This window comes from Centruroides vittatus, unplaced genomic scaffold, assembly GCF_030686945.1.
Source record: "Centruroides vittatus isolate TY-2023 unplaced genomic scaffold, ASM3068694v2 scaffold_1167, whole genome shotgun sequence".
In the NCBI taxonomy this organism is placed as follows: domain Eukaryota; kingdom Metazoa; phylum Arthropoda; class Arachnida; order Scorpiones; family Buthidae; genus Centruroides; species Centruroides vittatus.
Genome location: NW_027122671.1, coordinates 1,164,747 through 1,184,539, shown reverse-complemented (window position 1 = coordinate 1,184,539; position 19,793 = coordinate 1,164,747). Strand labels below are relative to the sequence as shown.

At 34.6% G+C, this 19,793-nt stretch overlaps 2 protein-coding genes and 1 long non-coding RNA gene across 3 annotated transcripts; 2 read left to right on the top strand and 1 right to left on the bottom strand.

Annotated features, from left to right (window-relative positions):
* Nucleotides 1-411: 411 nt before the first annotated feature.
* Nucleotides 412-1,140, bottom strand: LOC136986678 (uncharacterized). The gene has a single exon (XM_067284256.1). It carries the CDS (start codon nucleotides 1,138-1,140, stop codon nucleotides 412-414), a length of 729 nt encoding a protein of 242 aa, XP_067140357.1.
* Nucleotides 1,141-12,644: 11,504 nt separating this feature from the next.
* LOC136986740 (uncharacterized) lies at nucleotides 12,645-17,942 on the top strand. Its single transcript, XR_010882524.1, has 2 exons — nucleotides 12,645-13,022; nucleotides 17,700-17,942. It is a non-coding gene; the product is annotated as an uncharacterized lncRNA (long non-coding RNA).
* A 27-nt stretch (nucleotides 17,943-17,969) lies between these two features.
* Nucleotides 17,970-18,656, top strand: LOC136986677 (uncharacterized). Its single transcript, XM_067284255.1, has one exon. The coding sequence runs from the start codon at nucleotides 17,970-17,972 to the stop codon at nucleotides 18,654-18,656; it is 687 nt and encodes a 228-aa protein (XP_067140356.1).
* The last annotated feature ends 1,137 nt before the right edge of the window (nucleotides 18,657-19,793 follow it).

Genomic DNA, 19,793 nt, shown 5'->3' with positions numbered 1-19,793 from the left:
ATACCAGAACTATTTACAAAGGGGAGTGATTTTGTTTTTCAAAAAGACAACACAAAAATTTTAAAATGTTTATTTTAAATTTAACTCGATCAAAACAATCAATTAGGCTATAATAACGTGTTTACAAATTAACACGAAATTAATAAATTTAAGAATTAATTATCGAATTATTTATAAATGAATTTTGTCTTCGGTTAAGTGCGCTTCTACTCCCAAATGTCTACGAGATCCACGAAACGAGTAAACTTTTCTTTTTCGCGAGAGAAACTTCTTCTAGAATTAAAATTCTCGACTTCGTCTATTGTAATGTCTGCATTTTGTCTTCTTACTGGACAATTCGGTTTATTATTCTTGGAGACAAAATCTTTGTTTCGATTTCGTGAATCAATTCTTAAATTTTTTTTTCAAAAGTTATTCGCTGTTTGTCCAAAAATTCCAGTCTCCGTTCGAATTCGGGTTTCCATCCGTCCCTTGCCGTTCTGACCCACTTTCCTTACTGGAATTATCGACTTCCAGTGTTTCCGTGACCTGCAATGTATCGGCTTCCTTGTTCGTCTTCGAGAAAGCATGCGATATTTCTTCCACTTCAAATAACTCCTCGGAAGATTTATGAAAATTATAAATCTTCTCTTCGTATAAACTGTTTCGATTTTGGTGTTTGTCGTTGGTGTCTAATTGGGTTTTTTCTTGTTTCTGAGACGAGCTGGCGTAAGATGCAGAGTTATATCTGGTTTCTACGCTACCGGAAGCAGGACTTTTAATTTTGGCCGTCATCTGTACAGTTTCGGCTTCATTCGAAGAAAATGAATGATATTTATCTTTTTCAGATTTTGGTGATGTTGATTTGCAAGACAATAGGGGAGATGTCTCTTCAAAATCTTCGTCTTTCAGTGTTTCTTCCAATGTCAATACAGTTTGATTACGAACCTCATCAGAACTGACGTGAATAAACGATTCAGATTCGCTCTCATCGTGCAGAGATAAGTCGATATCGACGAAAAAGATGGGTTTTGATCGTTGAGGTTCTTCGTACGTTTCTCGTTTAGACGGTTTTCCATGAAATATTGTAGAAAAAACGTACACGAGCGCAGTAACAAGTAGAAATGCCAATGATACTATAACGAATGCAACCAGTACCATGGAAACGGCACGGCCGATTTTTTTTCGTTACGATTTTCATTTCTTGCTCGGTAAGCTTATTTCTCACTTGCAAACTAGTTCTATTTTCTGATATTTTCTTTTCATCGCTTTTCTGTCTGATTGGACCAATTAACATCCTGTTAAAACGATTTTTAAAACGATTCTTCGAAAACCATACATTTTCATTCAGTTTTTCCACACGATCCTTTTCTTCCTTTTGCTCGAGCTTTTTACTTGCATATTTTTTCATAAAATAGGACTTTTTGTATTTTTGGTAATTTTCTATAAATGAAGATGGCTTCGGAAGTTCAATTCTTGAACTTTTTAAAATGTTCTGTTCCGTTACATCTTGCTTATGTTCAAATTCGTGATCTTTATCCGTGTCCATTTCTAAGTCTTTGCTTTGTAGGGTCAACCAGTTTGTTTCACTCGTGGGTTTCTTTTTTACACTTATTCTAGAGTTCTGTCCCAGAGGAGCATACATTAAAATAAATAACGGTAAAATCACCATTAATGCATCGCTTAGATTCATCGTTTCCGACTTGAAAGCACTTCAAGAATTATTCACTTTCGCAAATATTGTTAGAAAATACTAACATTGTAGGCATTATTGAAATCGCAACAATACAATCATTTACCAAATTTCGTGTCTATATAAATATTTTTTATGATTCATTTATAGCCTATAAATTTGCTATAATCATATATAAAACTGCTTTTTTCTATAATATTTTATGTAATATTCACAATTTAGTTTGTGAATATGAAAAATCTTTATTAAGGCTGATTCATTTGAAGTCTCTCATGATTTAAGTTTTATGCCTTTGTGTCCTTTTATTAGTTTTATTTTTACTTAAATTGCTTACAAAGACTTATTTATTACTAGACTGATTACTAAACTGTTTTTTCTGAATTGTTTTCTTAATTTGCAGAATAAGGTCGCCAGTATAATATCTCTCATGATTTATTTAGTTATTTTTTTTATTAATTTTTCTTTATGGTCATTAAGAGGGTCTTTTTACTAAGCTTCGAAGAGGATGAACAAAATCGTGCCCCACATGAACACACTAACATCCGTACAGAAATCTCCCCGAATTTTCGATGTTTTAAGGTGTCCTAAGTTAAAAAATGTAACAATCTGGGGGCGGGGATCAAGCTTTGACTGATCTCCCTACTCTCCCTCTGTTATAGATAACAGCCGGAAAAGTGAATATCGAAACAGGAGACATTTGTTGGGAAAAGAAAGGACAATGATTAGAAAAAATCACCTCGTTGCAGATCTTTATCTTCAGAAATCTTTGATCTAAATGCATCCCTCTGTAATATCTGCCAGGTTTCATAATAGAAAGGTTTTTAACTACTGCAAAATATGTAAGAAGCTGCTCATTTCAAGATACTAGCAAGAGCGCCTGGAATTCGCCCGATATAATATCTTTGATAGTACCAATTTTAATAATTTTTTAGATGAAAAGAAATTGTTTTTAATGGCTCGGACAACTTTTAGGTTAGGTTAGGTGCTTCAGATATAATTACATTGCCTTCAATCATCAACGTGTGAAAAATAATTCGTGTCCTTATTCAGTTTCGTTAACACTAGTCTAACTTACAAACTAACTTTAACCGGAGAGAGAGAGAGAGAGAGAGTTTTATGTAGACCCTTAAGTAAACACCTCTATGCTTCTTGAATAAGGCAACAAAGTCCCAAACGTTTCGAGGTGGCGAGTTAGAGGTTCGAAATAGTATTTTCGGGTAGGAGGCTTCTTTTATACGTGTCTCGCATGAGAACGGTATGGGGGAGTTCTGAATTAATGCGTTCTAAGTTCGATCTGAGTCCGGGTGTTGTTGATACGGTCTGTCAGAAATCGAACGTTTCGACAAATTATTGACACTTTCTATCCGGTATTGTTACTCGTCTTATCTCATAATTCCGTTTGTTTGACAGTTGTATTCATGGTTAATTGCCTGTTTTGACTAAGGTTAAAACTTAAGTTATAACCTTAGTAATAATCGTTGATTTGGAGGAATATTTGATCGGGGTGTCATCTGTCGAGTCATGACGAGAAATAGGATGTGCGGGTTTTTTCCTCTTCGTCATCCCTTTACTCCTGTGACCTTTTCGTTCGTCTGTTTCTCGGATAAAATATTACATTTAGTTTAGCACATTACTTAGCTATTTAATTATTATTTTATTCGAAAAGGGGTCGAAATCTCACAACATGTTTTTTCAGGATCAATAAATAAAGTCAAAGAATTCATCCAGTATTTACAATATTTACGTATTACGATTTTTTAACCAAATGTTCCAACCGTTTAAATTCGAATTTGTTATTACATATTTGTTCGATTATAGTGTGGCCGTCTAACCCTTTTGCCCGTGGGTAGGATTATCTTTTCCACGAAAATAAGTAAAACTAAAGACGGTGTGGAGCCCTGGGGCCAAACGGACAGAGAAAGAGTCACTTTTGGTGAGAACCTCGAAGAAGACAAGCGACTACAGCCTGAGATCCTGTCGCATTCCTATTGGTCACTTTCATTACGCAGACGCGCATATGTTTGCTAGTAGTTTCATATTTATTTTTTCATGTTTTAAAAATTATAAAATTAATATTTATAAATATGAAAATGAAAAAATACATATACTGTATATAAATAAAAAACGCGATGTTATAAAAATTTATTATAAAAAATCATAATTTTATATTTTTAAGAAAGTTTCTAATGTGCTTAATGTGAATAATAATGATTTTTGAAAGGTTTTAATGTGTGTTACAATCCTTACAAACATAGCTTACATATAAAATTTGTAGTATCAATTGGTACTGAGACACGAAACATATGATGCCAAGAATCACACTGCACGCATTGTATCCACGAGACTGTGTCTGTTTCTTGTTGGTCATCAGCATTGTTACACGTACTACAGTGTTGTTTTAATTCTCTAAGTTGCCTTCGAGTTATTTGTATTTCAGTCAGGGAAATGTGTAAACATCTTTGTTTTTGCCTGGTTTTTCTGTTCAATCGTATTTCATGCTGAAATTTTTCATTAGAGGTTTATGTATTTCCGTCATTTTTTTTTCTAATTGGGCTTCTTACACTTTCACTTTCCCCGCTGAAACAAAACAACGCATGCGCGGTCTGCATAATAAATATGACCAATAGGAACACGACAGGATCCCAGGCTCTAGTCGCTTGTCGAAGAAGTAGGGAGGGAAAAAGAGCGCTCCAGACCTCGAGAAAGGCGATCCGAGACCGAGAAAGGCGATCCGAGACCGAGAGGTGCCGAAGAAGTTAGAAAGAAATAATAGACCACGGACAGAAAATCTTGAGGACAAACGACGAAGTCAGGAATAGACGAAAAATCTACGATAAGAAGAGGATCACGAATAAAGGAGAGTTTCAAAGTGGTGTCCTACCCAAGAGCACGTCGCTACGAAAAACCCGGGTATTTCTATTCCTTTTGCTTTTTTTTCGATTTTTCTTAAAAATCAGTAATTTTACCAAATTAGTAACAACTAATGATTGAGAACCTTAGTGAAGTACCGAGGAAGGGTTATTTCTATCAAATTGCAAAATCCGAGTGCGGGAAGCCGCGGGTAACGGCTAGTTTTACTATAAGGCATAACCTGTCTAATGCGGAAACGGAACATAACCCGAATAAAACGAAAAAAGTCGGCTCTGTTAGAAATATTCATTATCTTATTTTTAAACGAACCAATGATATACCATTCTAGGCGAAGGATTCCGGTTCGATTTACGCATTAAAGAAGCTCGATGCTAGAAAATTGGATATTAATTAATTGTATAAATATATTTATGTACTAATAAATAATTCGTAGACTATTCTCACCTTGTTGAAAACAGCAGCTGCTGGAAACGTTTAAATACAACACAGCTGTAAAATACGAGCATATTTTGTAGCTGTATTCAACCTTTATTAAGTCAATAAATTGTTAAAAACGAGCAAATAATTTTTGGAATTTTACTTTAAATTCATTATAAATATATGATCAAATTAAAAGCATATTTTAAATTCATTATTGGATAATTTTATTATTATAATAAAGATTTCTTTTAATAGTAAAACGGACAAAATTTTCGATAATTATGTCATATATGTAAACAAACACCTTGTTAATTTTAAATGTTTTTTTATATGTAATTAAATTTATATATACATATTTTAATTCAAGAGTCACTCCTCTTAATTAACTTGAAATCACAATAAAAGTGTTTCGGTATTTCATCATCCCAAGACCAATCCATTGTCGTCCATCTGTTTGTTTATCTGTCCATCCTGAATCTCGAGAAAGGAGAAAACTATATAAAAGATGCGACCAGATATGGAACCGTAGGTGCAGAAGGCCCCCGATTAACTATATAGGAACTTCTAAAGCAAACCGAAAGTCGTGTTATTTTAATTGAAATATTTCTCCCGTAAGTGGATAGATAAATTACCGGCACGACTTCATTGTTAATAAGGAAAGTATGACGTATAGGGGAAAGACACTACTAAAGTTAACTGCATCAGTGTTCGTAGACGCATTTAAATGGCCGGATGGCCGAGCAGTTAAGGTAGCAGTTTACCACTCTGTGGGCTCGCGATCGGAACTAGAAGGGTCGAAAAACCTCGGCAATTTTTTGGAGATGGTTTATCCCGAAACGTCGGGTCCCATCCCTCACCACCCATAATAGACTTACAAAAAAGTGCTCTCTTAGTACACACAGGATGAAAAGAGTTAAATAAAAAAGCCAAACTGAAATAGAAATTATAACGAAAAAGCATTTAAGTGTATTTAATTTGTATTTTTATTCTATATTATTTTAGTCTTCCCACCGAAAACATTATTTTAAAAAATGAACAATTAAAATATTTAAATTATTTATTTATACATGATATGTCGAACACACATACACTCACAGACATACACAAAAACAGAAAAAATTAGTACTTAATTATAACGTTATTAAACTCTTAAATTCAATGAAATTAACTGAAATTTGGGTAGGAAAGCTTTTGTTTACGTTAAATAAAATTATGAAGGTATTTCGAAAATCCCTACTAAGTGTACGTTCTCGTGACGTACCCTAACTGTCTACCAGATTTGAACTTTCAGCTTTTAACCGTTTGGGCTCGGCGCTTATTATTATCAACCCATCTGGATTATATATGTGTAGATTAAAAGAGAAAATTCAAAAAATAAACAAAAATATTTTATATATTAGAATACCACACGTGTGGCAATGTTCAAGGAGGGTCCGAGTTTAATTTTTATCCGCAAATTAATTAGGATAAAAATTGATGTAGTGAAGGAAAGTTTCTTTTATTGACATGTAATGTAAATTTATGTTTTATTTTTAAACCTTTACAGATATTTAAAATGAGTCTTCGGTATGTTTAAATTATTACTTAACGGTCTTCAGTAGCAATTATTATATAAAATTTAGAAAAATTGAAACATGCCTTGAAAAGTGTTCTGACTTTGAATGGGTTTGTAAATATTGATTTTATTTATTTAATTTAATATATAATATTTTTCCTTTTATCTATATTTAAAATATTTGGTTAATAATTTCTGCACAGAAACAAAACAAAGCTAATAAGGGATATCGAAAAATCACAGGTTTTTTTAGGGGGTGGCCTAGCTAAACCCGTAATTGACTTGCTAAAAAGACATTTTAATGATCACAGAGCGAAAACAGTTTAAGAAATTATAAGAGATTTCAAATAAATGAGAGAAACTTTTTAATATTAGCAAACATATATAAATATTAGATTAAATAATATAAAAATGGTCAGTGTTATGTATGATTGCAGCAAATCTATAGGCTATAAATAAATCATAAAAAAATATTAATATAGACGTGAAGTTTGGTAAATGATTGTATTGTTGCGATTTCAATAATGCGAACAATGTTAGTGTTTTCTAACAATATTTACGAAATTTAATAATTCTTCAGGTGCTTTCAAGTCAATATCGTCGATATAAACGATGAATAGAAGCGAGACATTAATGGTGATTTTACCGTTATTCATTTTAATGTATGCTCCTCTGGGGCAGAACTCCACAATAAGTGTAAAGAAGAAACCCACGAGTGAAGCAAACTTGTTGACCCTCGGTTCCCCAACTGAGAAACGGGTTGCTTACCATGAAGATTTCCCCAGTATGATGTCTTCACCACAGTTTAAAAAATACGGTGGTGTGGTTGTTCCCGAAAGTAAGTCAAAAATTGGAGGATGGACTGGCTCGTGAGACCGACTCAATTTCCGAAACAACAGAAAAGCAAAGAATTTCAAATTGATACGGATCAAGATCATGAGGAATTTGACCGAAATCAAGATTTAAATAAACAGATAACTCTAAAAAATTCAAAAAGCGAAGTTCAAAAGCCATCTCCTTTTATAGAAAATTACAAAAAATACAGAGAGTTGTATTTTATGCGAAAATATTCAAATAATGAGCTCGACAATAATGGAAGAAAGGATCAAGCGGGAAAATTGAACGAAAATGTAAGATTTTCGAAGAGTGATGTTAAAATCTTCTTAATAGGATGCTAATTGGTTCAATCAGTCAGAAAGGTGACGAAAATAAAATACCAGAAAATACAACTGATATTAAGGTGAGAAAAACGCTTACCGAGCAAGAAATGAAAATCGTAATGAAAAAAATCGGCCGTGCCATTTCCACGGTATTGGTTGCTTTCGTTATAATGTCGTTGATACTTCTACTTGCTACTGCGCTCGTGTACGTTTTCCCTACAATATTTCATGGAAAACCCTCTAAACAGGAAACGTACGACAAACCTCACCGATCAAAATCCATCTTTGTCGATATCGATTCATCTATTTACGAAAGCGAAAAACACAAATTTGAATCGATTTCTCGCATCAGTTCGGAAGAGACCCGTAATGAAACTGTTTTGCAATTAGACGAAACACTGGGAGACGAAGATTTTGAAGAAACATCTCCCCTATTGTCTTGCAAATCAACATCCCCAAAATCTGAAAAAGATAAATATTATTCATCTTCTTCGAATAGAGCCGAAACTATACAGATGACGGCCAAAATTAAAAGTCCTGCTTCCGGTAGCGTAGAAACCAGATATAGCTCTGCATCTTATGCCAGCGGCTCATCTCAGAAACAAGAAAAAACCCAATTAGACACCAACGACAAACACCAAAATCGAAACAGTTTATACGAAGAGGAGATTTATAATTTTCATAAATCTTCCGAGGAGTTATTCGAAGTGGAAGAAATATCGCATGCTTTATCGAAGACGAACAAGGAAGCCGATACATTGCAGGTCACGGAAACACTGGAAGTCGATAATTCCAGTGAGGAAAGTGAGTCAGAACAGCGCCCAATTAACAACTATTTATTAAACAATCACGATCTGTATACGGTTCATACTATTGAACATACGAACTTGCCACCATCTCTTAAAGTGAAGAAAGAAAGCTGGAAGAACTCCAACCACATTACTCATGCTGGAGATGCCTACAACAGATCGTCTTTGGATCGTGGTGTAAATTTCAAAGATTATTTTAACAGAAAGTATATCGGCTTAAGTGGACGGACTGGCAAACAATCCGAGAAATTTAGAACGGAGCTTTGCGCAATTTTGGACAAAGCGAGCGAAAATTTAATGGAGGAAAAAGAAGATTTCGCGAAGGAACAAATTGATTCACGAAATCGAAACAAAGATTTTGTCTCCAAGAATAATAAACCGAATTGTCCAGTAAGAAGACAAAATGCAGACATTACAATAGACGAAGTCGAGAATTTTAATTCTAGAAGAAGTTTTTCTCGCGAAAAAGAAAAGTTTACTCGTTTCGTGGATCTCGTAGACATTTGGGAGTAGAAGCGCACTTAACCGAAGACAAAATTCATTTATAAATAATTCGATAATTAATTCTTAGACACAGGAATTTCGTGCTAATTTGTAAATACATGATTATAGCCTAATTGATTGTTTTGATCGAGTTAAATTTAAAATAAACATTTTAAAATTTTTGTGTTGCCTTTTTAAAAAACAAAATCACTCCCCTTTGTAAATAGTTCTAGTATTTTAAAGTTTTCTGGACGCCAAGCGGCTCTTTTCTGTCCTTATCACAATGTAATCCCACGATGGAGGCCCAACATATCTGGGTCAACTTACCCATCGACATTTTCTATGTCGACTCGAATTCGAAGCCGATTTCCCTAGCGTAGAAAGCTAATGGTTTTACTTCTCCCATTATTTAGTATTGGTGTTATGCTATAATTTTGGAAGGTCCGAATTAAGTATGGAGTAAGGGATCATCTGTCAATTATGTAACGCTGAAGCCTCTTTTACGAGGTTTATAGAATTGTGTTCGTTCTCAAAATCTGTTCGATAGATTTTGTTTAAACTTTGCTATGTTCCATTAATTGCAATGAAGAATTCAAAAATGTAATAAAAATTGAGGGTCAATAACTTCTTTTTCGAGATATAAGGTCTTTTTACGATCATGCGCGACATAAGTCGACACTCACGTCAAATGTAACGCTGAACACGTCTTTTAGATGGCTTATAGAATTGAGTTCGTTCTCAAATTTTATGAGCCGATTTTGATAAAACTTTGCCATTTTCTACTGAAGAATCTAGAAATGAAATAAATGTACTGTTGAAAACAGGGGTCCACGATTTCGATATAGTTAAAAAGTGGGGTCAAAGTGACAATGTCCGTGATCTTTGAGCACACCTAATAGAATTTAGGGGTCAAATAAAAAAGCATTGCGTGAATCTAATAGAAAATGAACGCAAAAATACGAACAGAGCACCAGAACAAAGCAATTGGCATCGATTGCTTTTAGGCTTTTTATTTTTTTTTTTTTTGTAACTCTTTCCGCCCAGTGGGCACTAAGAGGGCCTCTTATAGCAAGCCCATTATGGGTTCGGCCAGGCCCACAATGGGGCGGCCGGGTGGTGAGGGACGGGGACCGACATATCCGGACGGACCACCCCCCGAAAAATTCCTGGGGATTTCTCGACCCGTCCGGATTCGATCCCGGGTCCCCCAGGGCGGTAGGCTGCTAACCTTGACCGCTCGGCCATCCGGCCTGCTTTTAGGCTTGTGATCTTCATGTCCTTCTTAGGAATAGTGACACCTAGAAGTCGTTTAAAAACTTGATTCATAAGTATCACATGCGCTCAGTCATTCATTAAGTTGATCATCTCATACCAGTGGCGTAACGAGGGGGGTGCAAGGGAGTGTATCATGCACCGGGCGCCACTCGCAGAGGGGCGCCCAAATGGTCACCAAGACAAACTATATGTGTTTCTGGAGGGGGAGTGGGGCGCCAATAAAGTGTCATGCCCCGGGCGCCAATTATGTTCGCTACGCCACTGTCTCATACCATTTTTTCTATTGTCATACAGTTTGTATATCATCTCTGTAATTATGTATGTATTTACCTGTTCATTGATGTATCTCTGTTAGTGATGTAACGAATATTCGGTTACTACCCGGTATTCGGCCGAATAGGCCGAATACCGAATATTTAATCACTATTCGGCCGAATACCGAATACCTAAAAACAGGAGTAAGAAATAACAAAAACGCAGTAAATTAATCATTTTGGTAACTTTTATTAATGCTGAACATTAAACTATAATTATTAAAATTAATAAGAAATAGCATCTAACTCTAGTATTAAATTATTTCGTAATTAAATAATATTATAGCCTTTATCTAGCCCGATATCTTATGGCATTGATGGCGTGTAGGTTAGAATGTATCGGGCATTGATGTTATTGTTTAGTTAATTATGTTATATTCGTATTCGCGTATATTTTAATATTTTTACGATATTTTAAAATGATTTACAAAACGTTTTATTGAAACTTATCGTATTTAATGAAAGAATTATTTATCTATTTCTAGAAGACGAGTAACTAATATATAATTTATTTTATATATAAAACAAAGAATGAGCATTTCTCATTATATGCAAAAGATAAAATTTGAAATCATGTTAATTTTAAAAATATTGGCAAAAACAAGAGCAACAAAATATCACAAAACTTCACAAATAGAAACCCCCAATAATATATTTGAACTGTTCCACAACTGGGGAGAAACTAGATCATATGTCCCACTAAAGTATATCCTTAGGGTACTATTCAGTATACAAATACGTAGTAAAAACAAAATTTTAGTGCTTAAAGAGTTAAAATAATCGATTGCAAATAAAATAACTTATAAGTTATAACATACATCTAAATACCAACAACTGCCGAATCATATCGGGCTATTTATGGCTATTACATAAATTATAAACCAATTTGGCATTAGTGATAGACGTTAGACTCCATCTCATATTAACTTTAATAATTATAATTTAATTACTTAATTTAAATAATTTAGACCTACTGGAAGAAAAAATCGTAGTGACAGCGGGCCAAATAGAGCAGGGTGCGCGATCCTTGCCATAATGCAGTTTTCTCGCCAATTTTCGTATGTGCATTAATCAAGCCGAATATTCGGTCATTCGACCACGCTCCTGGCCGAATATTCGGTATTCGGCTGAGGCTGAATATACTATTCGTTACATCACTAATCTCTGTAATTAACCCGATTATGCTCTTGCGGTATCGGGAATAAATAAAGATAAGATAAGAGAATGAAATAATTCGACCAAAAGTAGTCGTTGACCCCCTCACGGAAGAGAGGATAGTCAATGACTACTCATTAATACCGGTCTACTATTAATATTTGAAAAGTGATCCTTGTTGGATAGTTGTGACGGCTCCGCATGTGATCGAAGTTAGTAACGTTAAGATACGAAAGACTTCGTATGACTTGCTTAAATAAAAAAAATCTTGTAAAAATGCGATAATAATTGCTTTTATGTGATAGTAAAGAGATTAGATATGAAAAGCTGAGAGATAGGAAACCCAGGTTAAGTATTGATATATACGTTACTTCAATTCAGATATTTCCCTTGAAAAAAGTTAGATAGATAACTGGCACGACTATATTGCTAACAGGAAAAGTATGACATACAGGGGCAAGACACTACTAAAAGAATTGAGAACAATGACGAAAAGTTGCATCCCGGCATTGTGACGATGTCACAATAAATAATTGCTGATTAGAAATACAGTCGAGTCCGCATAAGTCGTCACCCGGATAACCCGACACTCGTCGGTTACGTAGTCAATTTTTTGTGGTCCCGGCCGACTTACATAGGCATTAATGTTATTAATGTTAAAAAACTCGGTTTACTCGACACCGTTTAACTCGTCACCACTGGTTAAATCAACATACTTTTTTTGTTTCACACTTTTAAGAATTCTGATAAGTCGACTTTCCCTCTGAAAAATGAGTTCACACCACACAGCTTATTGTACGGTGTGAACTCATTTTTTTCAACAATAAACAATATTTTAAATATAGACATACATATTTTACTGTATAATAATTAATTTTTCATTAAATTAATTTATTATTTGCAGATTTTTTAAATAATTAACGCGTGTAACATATCTGTATAATTTTACTTTATGTATTTAATTATATCGAAGCTGTGTAGGTGTGCTTAACGTCTGGTCACCTGCTTTTCCTCTCACAACTACGATACCAGAGATGAATCTATCATTTCAGCTGATATAAAACAAGGTTTTTATGGTCATTGAGGAATTCAGGATTACATTTAGTACGAGTCGTGTACATTTTAGTTTTTAATTTCTTATTTAATTTTATTATTTTTAAAGTTTGGCTGAGAGAAAGAAATGACTGAGACGCATTTACGGATAAATTACGTACGGATAAAGTGAATTCGAAACTAATTTGCTACTGACACTGAAGTTACTCCATATTGAAAATGGCGAATTCAACTAAACGTTAAGAGGAGACTAAAGTATGTTTTTATTCAAACATTTTATTAATTTTCTTTATTCGTTCATTACTGTAAGATTTAATAATATTTGTATATAGTATAGCCTCTCGCTTTGTAATCCTCTCTTTTAGTATCAATTTCCGATTGTGATTATATGAAATGCTGTATTTAACTTAATGTAAACAGAAACTTATAGTATACTGTACTTTTTGTTGCCATCTTTGTGTCGTATTAAGGGCCATTCATTATTTGCGTGTACAGTTTTTGAGCCACAGTTGATTCCCCTCTGTTTCTATTGTGTGCAACGATATACTTCTGGAAAAACTCCGTCCTTTTCATTACGTGTACGAGAGTTGATGGACTCCGACATTGAAGAAATGAATTAAAGTTCTGCAATAGTTTCTGATAATTTATTCACATACTAGTAAGTAGGCTTATAACAAAAAAGTTCGTAAGCCACACCGCAAAAAATACCACAAAAGTTCACGTGGACAACGACTCTTAGACATTAGTTTTTGCAATCCCCCTTAAACTGTACACGTAATTAATGGATGGCCTTTTATAAATATAAATATATATATAATTTATCAACTCATTTTTAAAAAATTAATACTTTGAAGTATTTTTAAAATCAAAATTACAACAGGTTTAACGTTGCAAAGGCGTAACTAAGATGGCGTAAGCACTTGCCCGAGTTATTATGATTATTATTAAAGCTTTCAAATAATACATGAAAATTATTCATAATTTATGTTTGCTATAAAATATCGCATTGAGAAAGGAAGCAACAGTAAAGCTAGGAAGCAAAAAGGGTGTGAAACGAGATATTTTTTACAGAAGCAGAAAACTAAGAAACTCTTATTTCATTTAAATAAGGTTATCAGTTTTTCCAAATGTTATAATTAGCTTACGTAATTTCTAAGGCAGGTGTTCCCAACCTTTGTTTTTATATTCACCCAATATAAATTGCAAGTCACCCAATATAAATTGCAAGTCACCCCATATAAATTGAAAACAATATTTTGTATATTACTTCCTAAGATTTTGCGTAACTTTATTTCAAATTACACTTTTTGCAAGTGAAGTTTACCTTTTTTGCAAATTAAGTTTATAATTCGCTGGTTGTAATTTCACGTATACGAATATGTATTGATACATAATACATTTGTACGTTGGCAATTTCATATACGTGATCATGTATATGAAACTACCAACAGATGCCGCAGGAGAACCATTACACTGTAGATTGAGTACACAGAATTTAATTCCCTGATGACATGTGACGTGCTTAACTTGTGTCTTCCAATATCTGTTTAAAAAAATAAATAAATAAATGTAGATGAGGTCATTACTTTAGCTCTAGTTAGAAAGTGTTGAGATACCGTTTATTAAAATTTTTAATTTAATTCAACCCTCAAAACTCAAAATAACTGAAACGTGGTAGAAAATAAGTGATTATAACTTTAAATCAAAAATTCTCTCTTGCTACCTCACGGATTTCATAAATTAAAGAAAACTTTTTATTAAAATCAAAGACAAAGTATTTTCATGTTATTAATACTGCAATACTATTTCTTATTTCCATTGTTCAGTTTACGTTTCATTGTTTATCTTATTTTGAGCCTATTACGTTGCATAAGAAAGGAAACACCGTCAATAAGAACGGACAGAAGTTGATTTACATCGTTTTTATCTGCATGAGGTAAACTGTGCGAAAAGCATAGTGTTTGTCCCCTTTGTATCCTGTTACCACAGCCAGATTCCATTAGGCATTCCTGAAAACTCTGAAATTGGAAAAAAGATAAAGCAATTTTACCATTGTATATTACAATTTATAAAAGATTCTAATTACATTAGACGTCATTACTTTATTATGTCGTAAAGTCATGTAGAGAAGACCTTTAATCTTTTGTGTCTAAGGATTCGGAAGATCTTAATTCTCCAATGCCTGTCGACAATGAAAACACATATTTTGTCTTAGATTTATTGAAAAGTTTAATTTAATTTTTGAAATTCGTTTCCTTTATTCCGCATAATTTCGCGTGTTTCGTGAAAACTTTCTTCATTATTGCGAGTTGTTGGGGGATTTTTGAATTTTTTTGGTCGTCATTCATGAAATTTATGCACTAATTTTTGTGTGAACATCTTCCGTGGAACGTGTTACGTCGCTTTTCGGAGAATGTTACTTCGTTTCCTTAGAATTACTTCAGTTATCTGTAGAATCTTTCCTAATTAAAGTCGTTAGGCATTAATATATTTATTTTTAAACAGCAAAACTGCTTTGATATCAATGGGGTTTTGCAGCACCATAAGCTTCCGCCTCTGTTGTTTTGTTCTCCTATAGCAAATTTCATCTTCATACTAATTACATACTTCCTTTCCTTTCTCATATCTCATCAAGTCGGTTATACTTAGGCCAACTTAGACGATTGCCAAGGGAGTGGAATAGGGAGTCTCCAGTTTACTCTTAAACAAAGAAAAGATAGATCGTTAATTAGTGTTAATTAATAAATATATTTTTTAATGTTCGTAATCAGTTTATAACTCAGCTAGGATGTACAAAACCTCCATCACAAAGGCAAGGACCTCTTCCTGGAGTAACCTCTGCTCTCAAGTCACCAATTCCAGCCTCTGAGCCCTCCCTTATAAGGTGGCCTTTAATAAGTATATGAAGAGCAGTATTCCTTCCTTCCTCACGAACGAGGAGAACTGCCGGGACTCCATTAAGGAAACATAAATATATTTTGACTAACCTTTTCCCCCGGGACGATGAATCCACGGATGAGGACTACCACCGCTCCATCAGGCAGTTAGTAGGTACACCCCTTAACATCAAGGAGGATACTCCATTCTCGATGAGGGAAGTAGACAAAATCATTAATAAAAGGAAAGCTCCTGGCTCTGACCAAATCTCTGGTCTCATGGCTTTACATGCCTTTAGGACCATTCCTAACGCGTTCTGGGTCTGTTCTATAAATTCCATGACATTGAGTATTTCCCGACAATATGGAAAGTGACTTCCATCAAACTGATCGAGAAGTCTCCCAATTCGTCGCTATCTCCCCTTAATAATTTTAGGCCCATTTCCCTCTTATCCATCCTCGGCAAAATTCTGGATGCCCTAATGGCAAAGAGGAACACCATCTGGAGCTACAGAATCGTCTCAGCCATCTTTAGTTCAACTTCCGTAAAAAGAAAGGGACTACTGACGCCCTCCTTAATATTATCAGGTATATTAACAACTCTAAGGAGAACAACCAATACACCAGGATGGTCTCTATTGACTTTAAGGGGGCATTCGATCATGCCTGTGGCCGGCAATCATGTATAACTTATACTCCTACCAATGCCCTGGCAACTTATATAGACTTTTGTCAAGTTACCTCTCTAACAGAACTGCCATGGTTATTCATAACAACTATAAGATTTGCCACATGCCTGTTAACAGGGGGTACCCTCAGAACCCTAAGTTCGACCGCATGCTCTAGAATATCTTCTATAATACCATCTTCGAGGTGTCTGCTAGGTACAGGATCACAGAGACAATCGAGGAAACGACAGGGCCGACCTTCTGGCAAAGAAGGCGGCCACTGATAAAGAGAAAATCTCCTACGACCCTATTCCACCTTCCTGGGTATATCACCAAATCCACGACGACATCTGGCAGCAGCAGTGGACATCAAGCGATAAGGGTACCCACTAGTTTCTGCAAAACATTAAGCTTCCCAACACGTCATCTCGGACTTCAATTCCACCCAGTTTATAACCGAACATGGGTGTTTCAGATCCTACTTCGCTAGGTTTCTTAAATAAGGGGATGAGACCTGCCCTTGCGATAATGTCTCTACTCAGGACGCTCTGCACATCATTTATGATTGTGCACGGTTCTCTCACACCAGGAACCACTTCGTCTCCACCTCAATCAGCGAAGGAGTTGCATGGTCATGCTCACCTGAAACCATTATCAGCAACAAGAATATCTACATGACATTCGTAGAATGCACCAGGAAGGCTCACGAGAAACTGAATCGCGACAACACCCACTAATATTCAAGACTAAAAAGCTGCATCACTAGGAAGACATCTCTTAAAATTTAACTGTCAACCTCAATCCTCCCACCGGGCATGGCTACCTTTGTCGTCCTTTCTGCTCGTTTCTGTCACGTACTCTAGCGGTCAGGCAGCCGCCAATTGGTTACCTATCACCAGAATGCATAGTTCTCTGTACTTGTACGCGCAAACTGACCACGATTCAGTCATCTAACATTTCTCATGTATTTTTATATGAACTTTTAATATTACTTACGATGTAATATCCCAATTTGTTTCTGTATTACCTACGGGTTTTTGTAACACTATGGATTGTTCATGTACTCGTATGTGATTACTTATATCCTGTATTAATTGTACTGCCTGTATTTTTCTATTGATTACTATTAACGGACTTCGGCAAGCGCTTATGTGATCTCACGTCTTCCCCCTTTCTCCCTTTTCCACTCTTAGCACTCCCTAGGCACTCTGCCTCCCCTCCCTCCATGTTTCACTGTGGCACGAGTATATCTGTGACTTTTTAAATAATAAAAAAACAAAACATTATTGTAAATTAACAATCTTCAGTTGTAATTTTATTGTAATTTTTTAATCAAAAATTAATATATAATAAGATATTGGCTAATATATATATTTTTTCAATTTCAGTTTGTGGTTAAATTTGTGAAAACGTGAAACATGATCCTTTGTAAGAAGCTTTGCAAAGATATTTTGAAATTGCAAATTGCATTGGTACTCCTAATATTCCCCATATGCGTTATTTACCACTACAATATGCAACATGACGTCCCGAAGCTGCATTCAGAGGATCTGATCGGTTTTACCGATTCAAACAACGAAACTGGATATTCTCATTACATTATTCCAGATATTGTTCACTTAATTCGCTTCGATAGTACAAACTTGACGTTTGTTGATATGGTCAACATCAAATCCATACTTCTGAATCACAAGCCGGAAAAGATAATCATCCATTGCAATTGTCACAACTTAACGGGAAAATATTGGGACACGATTAAAGACATACCACAGCTGAAATTGCAGTATAGAAAGAAACCAGAACATATTTATGGTGTAAAAATTAGCTTTGTGCAACACGCATCTGATATCTCTCGTATAGAAATCCTTCAAGAATATGGAGGAATTTATTTAGATAACGACGTTTTTGTCGTTAAGTCACTACACGATTTTCGACGATTCGAGTTCGTTATCAATTGCGATAAAAATCAATATTTAGGGACTCAAGTGATAATAGCGCATAAGAATGCAAGATTTTTAAAATATTGGCACGAATCTTACAGGTATTACCATCCCGAAAAATGGTATTATAATGCTGGTGAATTACCATCGAAATCGATTCTTTTCGTGCTTCCAGAATTCGCGCATACGGTAGTTGGAGGATTTGGAGTGGATACCAGTTTAGTTATCATGTTATACAAAGAAAGAAGCGAAGAATGGAAAAAATTTTACACGCTACATCTTTTAATTCATCATCATTATATGGTTCCAAATGATCGCCCAAAGATTTTCGATGAAAATAACATTAAAACCTATAACAAAACTTACGGAGACATGGTCAGATCTGTTTTAGGAAACGAAATATAGTATAGAAGTTTACAATTTTTTGTGTTTTCTATAAAAACTATAACGAAATGTGATTAACTAATGTATAATTATGCGTTTGAAAAGATTATTTTTTATTTTATTTTTGGACCCTTTCCGTTCTGTGTGTGCCTATTTTCCAGGCCCGTTGTGGATTCGGTTAGGCCAAGAACGGGGCAATCTGGTGCCGAGGGAAAAAATTCTGAAGTACTTTGACATCCGGATTCGATCCGAGATACCCCAGAGCGGTAGGCTTGCATATTAATCCCCTCGGCTTATTATTATTGCATATTAATAATAATAGCAATAATAATAATAAGCGCAAAACCCAAACGGTTAAGAGTTGAAAGTTGAAATTTGGTACACAGTTAGGATACGTCATGAGCACACTTAGAAGGGATGCGGCATGCACACTAAGAAGGGATTTTTGGAAATCCCTCGCAGGGGGAAGAGAGGGTTAATCTTTGCTATTGTTACTTTTTGCCCGAGCAACACCGGGCTCATCTGCTGGTAACTTTATAATCAAGATGGTGGCTTAAATGAAGAAATTGTTTTATATAAATGTGATTTACATATGTATTCGATTGATTTTTATTGAGAAAAGTATTACATTATTTAAATGAAATGTTACGAATAATGTATTTATAACTTTCCTTTCAAATTTGAGATATAAAATATTGCACAGAAATAAAGTTTTATTTAAATTACTTTTTGTGTAATTTAAAAATTAGGGTCTGTTCGATTAATCGAGATAGCTTACATTTCTACGTAATTCAGCTTTATAATGAGAAATTCTTAAGAATGGTATCAACTTTAAAATTCGTTAAAATTTACAATATTTCTACTGTTCAATGATATTACTAATATAAAACTATACAAGTATATACTATAATTAAGTATTTACAACGAAACTGTAAACTTAAATACTCTTAAATGCAACTGTATTTAGCAAAAAACGTGGAGAAAATCCCATAAAACTTCACGTCCAGTGAGGCGCAAACCCACGATCGAACTTTCAGTGTTCAGGGAACGGAACCCTTGGCCACCGGTGGGTCCATTTTATTTCATTTAGTAGATGTTTATAAATGAAAAAGATGAATATAAGACAGTAGATTATTGGGTCAAACTTCATCTGTTATA

What these genes read in the sequence shown, in the direction of transcription:
- LOC136986677 (XM_067284255.1), top strand. Translation starts at nt 17,970, where the DNA reads ATGGTCAACATCAAATCCATACTTCTGAATCACAAGCCGGAAAAGATA.
- LOC136986678 (XM_067284256.1), bottom strand. Translation starts at nt 1,140, where the DNA reads ATGGTACTGGTTGCATTCGTTATAGTATCATTGGCATTTCTACTTGTT.